The sequence below is a fragment of the Fulmarus glacialis genome, unplaced genomic scaffold, assembly GCF_000690835.1.
Source record: "Fulmarus glacialis isolate BGI_N327 unplaced genomic scaffold, ASM69083v1 scaffold12500, whole genome shotgun sequence".
In the NCBI taxonomy this organism is placed as follows: domain Eukaryota; kingdom Metazoa; phylum Chordata; class Aves; order Procellariiformes; family Procellariidae; genus Fulmarus; species Fulmarus glacialis.
The window spans coordinates 24,307-34,290 of NW_009187177.1; the positions used below are offsets into that span (position 1 = coordinate 24,307).

The following is a 9,984-nucleotide window of genomic DNA, read 5'->3' on the forward strand; positions in this document are numbered from 1 at the left end:
CTCTTTAATACAGAATTATCAAACTCTGTGGATGGGAAATCCTTTTTGAAGTTTAGACTTTGATTCCCGACACTGGAGAAGGGAAAATACATTTTTGCAGTGTGACTAGTTGTCATATCCATTCCATCATCTGTAAATGCCTCAGTAACATCCGCACGCAGTAATTGCTCTGGTGGAGTTTTACAAATACCAGAAAACATAGCTTTAACATCAGATGCCTGGCATTTTGTCATTTCCATTCCATCATCTTGCCCCCTCAAGACTTTTGTTACATTGCAGGTGTCCAGTTGTTCATGGGAATATACAAATTCCACCGACGATTGTGCCATGTCTTCTGAGACTTGTGAAGGGACAAAAAAAACATTCTCTTTTTCAGGTCCCTCAGTAGGATTGAGTGCCTTTTTGTTTGAGTTCAAGCTCATCAAAAATTCATTGAAATTTATTTTTTTTACAGTAGTAGCATCTTCCTTCTGTTCAAAAGATGGGCACGAATGGTTTGTAGGGTCAGAGAAAAAATGAAATTCTTCGCTCATTTCTGCCTTTCCATTGTTAGAGTTTAACCCAGCCAGAAATGATGTGATATCTATTTTCTCAGTTTTGTCAGCTTGATTGTTTTTCAGGTTACGTGTAATCACTGCAGTGTGACTAGCTGTCATATCCATTTCATTTTCATCTGAAAAGATGAGGGTGGTGTTATGCCTATTTGTTCTTTGAATGGCGTTGTCCGCATCATGCCACTAAAAAAAAAAAAAATAAAAGGAAGAAATTACAGTTACTGACAACTTAAAACAAGTGATACAGTGGTTTATTCTATTTAAAATAAAAATCAACTCATGCAGTCCTAAGGCTATCTCTCTTTTTTTAAAAAAAAAAAAAAAAAATTATTGATTTCAGTCCTCCTCGATAAGCAATAACACATTCAAGGAAGGGATGGCGACTTAATTATTAGTGTGTATCATATTTAAAAGGTTTTTTTTGAAAGAATGTGTCTCAGTTTTTCTGTTGGGCAAAGACTTCATACCTAGACATATCTTTGAAAGGATGGAACAATTACTGAGTCTTATGAATCAGTATTTTCTATATCTCTACAGTGTGGTTTCCACCTTTCTTTTTCCCCCCATAACTGCAAGTAAAAACCTTGCCCAGCTTATCATGCATGTGTCTCAAAGCAGCAGCACCAAGTTGGAAGTTTTAAAAGACTTTTCCACCACTGACTAGGGAGATTTTAGTCTCTTTAATAGAGTGGATTTACAGTTTTAAAGCCGTAGGAAAAAATTGGCCAGTAACAAGATATAATACTATATTGTATCAAAAAAATGAATATGTTGATTAAGAACAACTTCATGTTTACTTCAAATTACACGTGCTATTTTATAAATGCAAGAAATAAAATATGCTAGAACAAGCACAACCATATACATTACCCAAAACAAGGAAAGACAGAATTTCAATCTGACATTTATAGAATCGTGCTATACATCTTCTCATCCACACTAGATTTTAACTGTTGGGGTTTTTTTTGTTTGGTTTGGTTTTTAACATGCATTAACAAGAGCTAACATATGTTTTTAAGCCATATCTTTAAACTCAACATAAAAGTCAGAAGCCATTGCCGTAAGGGAGATTGTTTTGACAATTGCTTTGTTTAACAACACAGTGCCGTAACATCATCACTGAAGTGTAACACAGTTCAGGATTTCTGTGCAATTGTGCCTGTGAAGGTCTTAGCTAAGAATTTTGTGTGTTATTACTTGATTCAACTGAAGAAATTCAGTTACCTTTTCATGCTAATCATTGCAATTTGTCTAAAGCTTTTTAACAGCAGGACAGAGAGTACATTTGTGCATATCCATTCTACCCAGAGAAGAAAAAAAATACACAAGCAGAGAGTAATACATGAGAAAAAATACATAACCAGACCTATCTGAAACATAAGCTCCTTTGCATATTCTTCAATAAGAATTGAAAAGAATGGAGGGACTAGCTGAGGTACTGAAAAATTAGCAAGCAATTTTAGAAGCCAGAGTTATCAATACTGCAGTATAATGCCTATCAGATTAGGAAAATACTTCAAAATATAGAAGATTAGCTTTCAGAAGAATTTTATGTGAATACAAGGATTTCTTTTTTAGGCAGTTGAGTTACCTTTTTCATCTTTACTACACAAATTATTGAAATATATTTTGGACACTGATATTTTCAGCACCAAAAAAATAAAAGCCTTCATATACCTCAGTCTGCTGCACCAATGCCTGGATAGGGGCATGAAGCAAAGTGCTCATTCCTGTTGAAAGAAAAGGAAATACTCCATTTGTTGCACTATTTTCTTATTATTTTATCCACTGAGCTGAAGATCTATGCATTCGTTTTACAAATACCACTGAGTAAGTACAATTAAAACCAAATATATCCTGAAAAATATTGTCAGTACTCCCTTCAGCATGTGGAAGAGCCACCCATACTTCTACAAGACAATGCTTGTAAACAGCTTTATGGGACAAAGCCCATTCATGCAACAGTCATCTCGGACAGGGAGATTGTTCTAGGCATGTTAAAGTTATTCAAACAAAATCAATAGCTTTGAATAAGGATAGCCATTTTGTTATTAAATCTATTTCCAAACTCACCAGTGATCTCACACGGAACAGCTTCAGGTTCTTCATTTCTACAAAAGGTAGGTTAGGTAAACAGTTTATTAAAAGATTTCAAAACACAAGGCTTCAGCAATATACTGAAAAGGCAGAAAATTTGTTGCATAGCTCATACGGGACTGGGCAGCAGATACCAGACACTAGTTATGTCTTCAATATATTCTAATTTGAGTTGCAATCTTATTTTCCCCATGAGATTCTCTCATCTTAGCATGCCCCAAGCCATTGTTCAACATACAGATGGCATTTTAATTCCTCAGTGACAAGTAGAAAAAAGAGAAAAGATTAATTCTTTATTTTTAACTCGGACCTTCCACTTTTAATTATTCCTTTCTCTTTGGGAAACTGAAGCTGTGTTTCTAAAGCCTGAAATCATATCTCTTTGAAACAAAAAGCCACATACAATGACCAGCTTGTGTGGTTTCCATCTAATTTTTAATGCCTCTGCTCTCCGCTGTTTTATTGATTGCTCTTTCAAGAGCAAGAAACCTTAGCTAGAGTACTGATTCTTATTTATATATATATACACACACACATATATATATGTTACTATATTGGGTTGATACCTTTAAAAGCATGAGTTAACTACATAAGCTGTAGTACATAAGCTGTTTCCTTGGTATACATTTTAAATGTAAGAAATTCCCCTTCACACATAGAAACTGTCTAAATCTGTTATTTTACTTACCAGGTCATTTTAATTTTAAAACCCCCATTGTTTTACCTAGACAAGAACTTTGAGGCCAGACTAACACTTTATCTACCTCTGCCAGAAAAAGTTATAGTAATAAATATCGAAGACTATGTCTATCAGATATGGAATCTGGTAGGTGTTTCCTGGAAAACATTCCCAAGCAATCAGCTTTGGAAGGAAGCAGTTTCAAGCCATAGTTGTTCAATTTTTCAGAAACTGCTATCTTTTTGTGAGTGACCAACACAGCTATATCCTTTTTTTTTGCTGTATCCCTTCTTTCACCAAAAAGCAGTGAGCAATTTTATATCTAAATAAATACGTATGCTGCATTTCTTTGAGGAGTAATATTTTGATGGCCGCACGTCATGTGAAGAAATGCATTTGCAGGACAGAACTCCATGGTCACGGGAATTTTTTTCAAACTTACTGATTAAGCAGGACGTCATTCCTCGTATCTGCTGCACACTCTAAAAATAGTAAGAAAATTAGACATTACAATGTGAGAAGCATGATCAAAACATTCAGAGACAAGAGTAAACTGCGCAGAAAAGAATGTTCTGAAGTTCTCACTTTTGATGTGCCTTCTTATTGTGGCAAAAACCCAGAGAAGCAAAGTACTTGAAAATGCAGTAGCTTTTCAGATTCTTCCTAGGTAATCTTTGACAGAGTGAATATGACATTCTGCTCAGCTTCTTTTGATCTAAATCCCCAAGGCAGATTTTGTTCTAGGTGCATTTTGTCAAAGAAAATAATTCCTTTTCTGAGCTACAAGATCCACAATACCAGTAACTAATGGGTTTTCAGCTAGTCCATGATAAACAGCTGACCATATTGTTCCTTACCTGTGACTGACAGGCCTGACTTCTTAAATTCAGGCTAAAATCTTGTTGCTAATAGTCTGCGAATCCTATCAGAAGAAGAGAAAGGAGTTTTACCTGTACTTTCTCCCTCTGCTGTGTTATTCTTAAGATCTCTCTGGAAGACTCTGCAGCTAAGAAAAAAACAAAACAAAACAAAACAACCCAGTTTTTGAAAAACATAAGACCATCTGTTTTGAAGTAAAGAAAAAGAATAAAGTAAAAAAAAAAAAAAAAATCTCAGCCCTAATTTCAACATTTTCCACATGGTATGTTCTGAAATGACATATCAAAAGCCAGAAGCTTACTGAACCCAGCCATATTCCCCAGCGGGAAGATGCCATTATCGTACTTAAGATTGCAATCACTAAAAAATTTAATGGGAAACAGAAATTCCTAATTATATTAAATTCACTGAACCATTTTTTTCTAGCTAGGAAGAGAAAATGAATAATGGCTCTCTAAGGGCTCAAAATCAACTCAACATAACAACAATTTACCTTCACTGAATATTCACCAACATATGCAAACAGCAGTTTTAGGGGATACCAGATTATTACCCATAGCCTGCATTTTAGGGGGTACTAGTTTATTACCTATAGCCTGCATTTTATGCCTAAATAAAGGGTGTAGATCTGCATCCTTCAGATCAAACTTACTTTATGGTGTTCGCAAAGCTGACACGGCGAGAGTTTTTCCTACGTTTTTCTATATTGATATCCTGACAACAAAGAACACAACACTTCGATATACAGAGAACTGTTCTTATCCCATAAGCCACAATAAGCATAGCTTTTCATGAAACACAAAAACAAACAAAAAACCACCCCCCCCTCAAAATAATAATCTATGAGCCCAACAAATACAACAGATATTTACCAACATCCTTAAACTACTTTATAGTTCTCCAACTTCTCCTGACATAAAGACACCCATCTCATAAGAAGTAGGATCTAAAGATCACTGTGAGAACTGCCTAGTTTCAAACACAAGAAGCAGAATACCAGTTATAAGGATCTTTGTCTGGCATGTTGTCTGGCATACTAGGGAAAATATAGGTAGTTGCTTAGCAAGAGAGTTGCAGGATTTTTTTTCTTTAGTTTTCTGTTACAAGAATTGAAAAAAAATACAGTAATAATGGTTTGTCTTTATGGGAGAAAGGGAAGGATTCATGAAAGAAACAAAGTCACTATTTTCCTATAGAAATGTTTAAATGGTGTCACTGACTACATGATCATACTAATGCAATGTTACAAGGTATGTAATGATGCAGTATCATGTATACTGGAAAGCTAATTCATCAGACCGCTGCTGTGCAGTTGTCTGCAATAAGCTTCCCTAACTAAATAGCTCAGCGTTAGGACAGTGGAACACCCGTTTAAGAAAACACAAAGTATTAACATACCCGGCACTACCCGTTATATGCACATGACTAACAAAACCTGTAAAATACTTTTTTTTTTTTTAAATCATATCAGCAACACAAGCAGTTATGAATGATATCACACTACTGTATGTGATAGTCTTCTATTGCTCATTAGTGGTACTGTCCATGATTGTTAACAGGTATTACAGTTTAAATGAAGACTGTGAGCCACTCTTCATACTCAACCCAGTTTTGAAATAGATGTGTTGCACATAAGTATTTCAGGCTCATATTTCATATTCTAAAGAAATTATCAGAGGCTTTTTCACTGAAAGCCTTATATGCTAAAAATGAGTTTTCAAGTTCTGTAATCAGCAACAGGTAAACCATATAAATATATGATGCAACCGGAACATTAGTCCATAGAACACACCCTAGGCAGAAATGTCATTTAAAAAGAAAACCAAACTGAACAAGCCTATAGTTAGAATTTCTAAGAAACAACAGACACTATAAACATGAAATATATTCTGTATGTATTTCTGGAAGAAAATGTTTATTTTTTAGCTTTTACTTTAAATAAATGGGCAGGCTGGCTTTTTTTTTCAGATGTAAAACCATCTTACTGGCTATACCAGTTTGTACACTGGTGGATCAAACTCAAGTCAAATGGACTACAGTAAGAGCAAGTCATGCCTATTAATCTCTGTTTATTCCTCTTTTCTTGATAGAAGAAATATTCTGATGTAAAATAGAAGTATAAGAAAAACTCGATGGATTTCTTACAATATTTAGTACTCCAAACATTATCCTCCTAAGCAGTTATTACAAGAGTTTTTACACCTGCATTATTCTAGTGACACAGTTTAATCAGCGACAAGTTGAGGAGCAAACAAGATGTTAAGAGCATCGGCAAGAAAGGACTTAATAGACCTACCTCCGTCAATTCATTCCCATTTCCCAGATCATCAAGAGGATTTCGCGGAGCCTTTAAAATCTAAAAGAAAATATAATAGTTGAGAAGATCCGCTCCAACAACAAGAACTAATTACTTGGCTGGAGAGAGTTTGTAAGAGCCACCAGTGCCCCGGTCAATCATATCAATCTAATAGGCTCTTTCTTTGCTTTTGGAATGCTTTTCTTCAACTGTGAAGAGAAAACAAGTTTCTCTTTACAGCTTCCCTTTCTTTCCTCCACTCACACGGTTTTCTTTTGAGAAATGCCTTAAGTTACTCACAGAGGACAGTCGCTTCCCTCTGATGTGCTCTGTATTATCACTGGAGGGGAAAAAAAAGAAACAGGTATTAGGGCATCAACTTGAACCAAGATGTATTTCTTGAACAGTACTGCCATGTTTTTGAGGTTAATAAATTGATTTCTCCATTATTTTTACAAGCGTGAAATGAAATAAACAAGCTTGCTTGGAATAGATCATTCATTCCAGACTAGTTCCCAAAAATAAGCTTTGGAAAATTCAGCAGATTGCCCTCCAAACCCTATGGTCAGTTAGTCTCCAGACAATCCACTGCTATGAAATTTCCTCAGAGCTTTCCTACACATGATCAAAGAAACTCCCTATTCTTCTTCTTCACAATGGAAAACACATTTCATTCAAGAGATGCTGAAGTGCACACAGGGGTTAAGAAAAGTTTTGCCTCTAAACGACAGTATTTATACCACAATAAAATTCTTAGAAGGTTTCAACTTACTTTTCCATGTTAGGGTCTGCATAAATCTTGTCCATTTCTGAAGGATGTGCTTTTCCTATAAAATACAGTACTGAAATCCAAAACCGTTAATGAACCTCAGTACAAAAATTGCACAAAACCACAACCAGATACTAGCCTTAGACACTGTAATTTTTGTCTCCATCTTTCTCTAGTCACAGAAATGCACTGAAGCGTAATAGGCCTCTCAAGTCCACGTTTTCCTGTTATATATCATATTATAAAACAACTGTGCTACAGTTTAAGTCTTACTGGTTAGGCATCCTTTTATTTAAAGTTAAGATTCTGGTAACTGTTGGAGATGTGATCAAACCTTATACAATACAAAGTTTGCTAGGTTGCTCTGACACACAAGACAATTTTTCAGTCAATACTTCCCTTACCCCAAGAATATCATATGTCAATGCAAATAACTCCCGCTCGCACAGAAAACTACAATGCTTAGCAAAAGTTGCATAAGGGCATAAAATGAATTAACCCGCACTGACAGGATGCAAGTGCTAACACAGACTTAATATTGCCTAACATTTCTTGTAAACCGCAACAAAATTCAGGGCTTTGAATACCAGGTTAATAGTCCTCATAACTTCAGTCTCCCGTGGACCTGACAAAGACCACCAAAAAAATGTACCACAGAATCAACAGTATAAGATCAATATGTGGAATTTTCTGTGCTATTTCCTAGATTTCAGTGATGATCTCTATCTACATGCATCCCTCCATGAATAACTATGCACAGTATACTTACGGGAGAGCTATAAGCAATCTGACAGCATTTATCACGTTACTTTATTCTCCCCTTGCTAAACCTCAGCAAGCAACGTTGTAAGAGAAACCCTTGCCTAAGCAAGGATTAAGTGATTTGTAAAACTTACAATTAAGTTTTGCGATTAGAAAGAGAGAGATCTGCACAGAACTGCTCAGCTTTTGCATTTCACAGAATCACAGGCTCTCAGGTCTGCAGGGACCTCCGGAGATCACGCAGTCCACCCCTCTGCTCAAAGCGACAGCAGGTCGCTCAGGACATTGTCCATTCCAGGTCTGAGTATCTCCAAAGAGGAAACCCCACAGTCTCTCTGGACAACCTTCACTGTTCCATCTTCGCTGCATTTGTTTCCCCACTTACGTTTAAATGGAATTTCTTGTATTTCAGTTTGTGCCATTGCTTCCTGTTCCTTCACTAGATACAACTGAGAAGAGCCTGGCTCCATCTTCTTTAAACCCTCCCATCAGGTCTTCATACACATTGGTAACTTCCCTCTGATAAGCAACATCCACTGCTCTCCCCTTGTCCACCAAGCCAGTTACCTCATCATAGGTGATTTAAACCACAAACTGACTCTTAGTTTCCAAGCTAAAACTAAGCCTTATGTAGGAAGAAGAAATCTCTAGATTTAGCAAAATGCTAAATCACATAAAATGCTATTGCATATTATTGCTCTGCTCAGAAGGCAGAGCAGAGTTTGAAATATAGGAGGAGGGTAAAGGAACAATCTTTTCAGAAATATCACAGAAATATCAGTTTGCTCAAAGATGATGTTCAGGCAGGGCAAGAAAGCGTGATGAGAAAACTTAACCAACAGATTTTTTCCCTAGTAAATTTCTGTTAGCTTAAACAGAAAAAAAAAAAGCATGATTTTGAAGACACCATTAAATATGAAGGTATAGCAAATAAGAGCCAGAGAAGTTTCCCAGAATGCCATTGTACTTGTAGACAGAAGCTGATTTGCTGAAACGAAATTTATTAATATTCTTGTTTTATTTTTGCAGAGTGATTCCTCTCACCAAAGATGTAGCAGGTTTACGTTAGTACCAGTCAAAAAGTAAGCCTGCAGCTCTGCGGCAACAAAACCAAGACGCTGCTTTCAGGCAGGCATCCCCACGGCGGCTCCCCGGCCGGCAGCCTGAACACTTTGCACGTAAGAACTGCTGGACTGGATCAGACTGAACACAGCCAAGAAGCGACATAAAAGATGGTCGTGCAGGAGAAGAGCGAAAGAACAGAGCAGGGCTATAGAAAGCCTCCTTTAGTCTGCTATTAGGAGGTCTATTAATCTGGAATTCACATCCCAATCAACACACTCAGTGGTCATTCTCTAATCCTTCTTTGAACTTATTTACTTATCTTTGACCTGCAAGGATATGGCGACAAGTTGAAATGCTTTGTTATTCTCTTTATGAAAAAGCATCTCTTTTTATTCTTATATTTGATAATTAAGTATCTCTCAGTTCCACACTGTGAACATGAAGAATCATTCCATGATTTTTTTTCAATGAATTCATGATCGTATAGATGCCCACCCAAGCCCTCCTCGGTCTTCCCCCCCTTTAAGGGTAAGAATCTATTTAGTCTCTCTTTGCGATTCCTTTTTGTTCTCGAGCTGGTTCCCTCACGGTGCCCTGTGTTGTTTGCTGTACCGCCCTGACAGGGCTGACAGCCGGGGAGCCCTGTCCAGAACGACCTCCAAATGCTAATTTACACCTCATCGTCACTTACATCGATGCTTTCCCAAACGTGAATTACTTCGCATTGATCAGGACTGCATTTACCGGTCAGTTTATCAGGCGATTCCCCTCACGCTTCGAGGCTGTCCCTGACTCCAACTACCCCAGCTGAAATCTCCTCAGGCCCGGGCTCGATGCCGCTCAGCCCTCCTTCCACCTCGCTCCTACAGGCGCCAGGCGTGCG

The 9,984-nt window shown here is 37.0% G+C and overlaps 1 protein-coding gene across 1 annotated transcript in view; it reads right to left on the minus strand.

Annotated features, from left to right (window-relative positions):
- Positions 1-9,782, minus strand: part of CASC5 (cancer susceptibility candidate 5) — a 27,759-nt gene extending 17,977 nt beyond the window's left edge. Inside the window, exons 1-8 of the mRNA XM_009574215.1 lie at positions 9,714-9,782; positions 6,506-6,565; positions 4,862-4,923; positions 4,281-4,336; positions 3,773-3,812; positions 2,628-2,665; positions 2,232-2,284; positions 72-737 (exon numbers count right to left, since the gene is read on the minus strand). Of these exons, the coding sequence (XP_009572510.1) occupies positions 72-737; positions 2,232-2,284; positions 2,628-2,665; positions 3,773-3,812; positions 4,281-4,336; positions 4,862-4,923; positions 6,506-6,565; positions 9,714-9,782 (1,044 nt within the window). The remainder of the gene's footprint in view (positions 1-71; positions 738-2,231; positions 2,285-2,627; positions 2,666-3,772; positions 3,813-4,280; positions 4,337-4,861; positions 4,924-6,505; positions 6,566-9,713) is intronic.
- Positions 9,783-9,984: the final 202 nt, after the last annotated feature.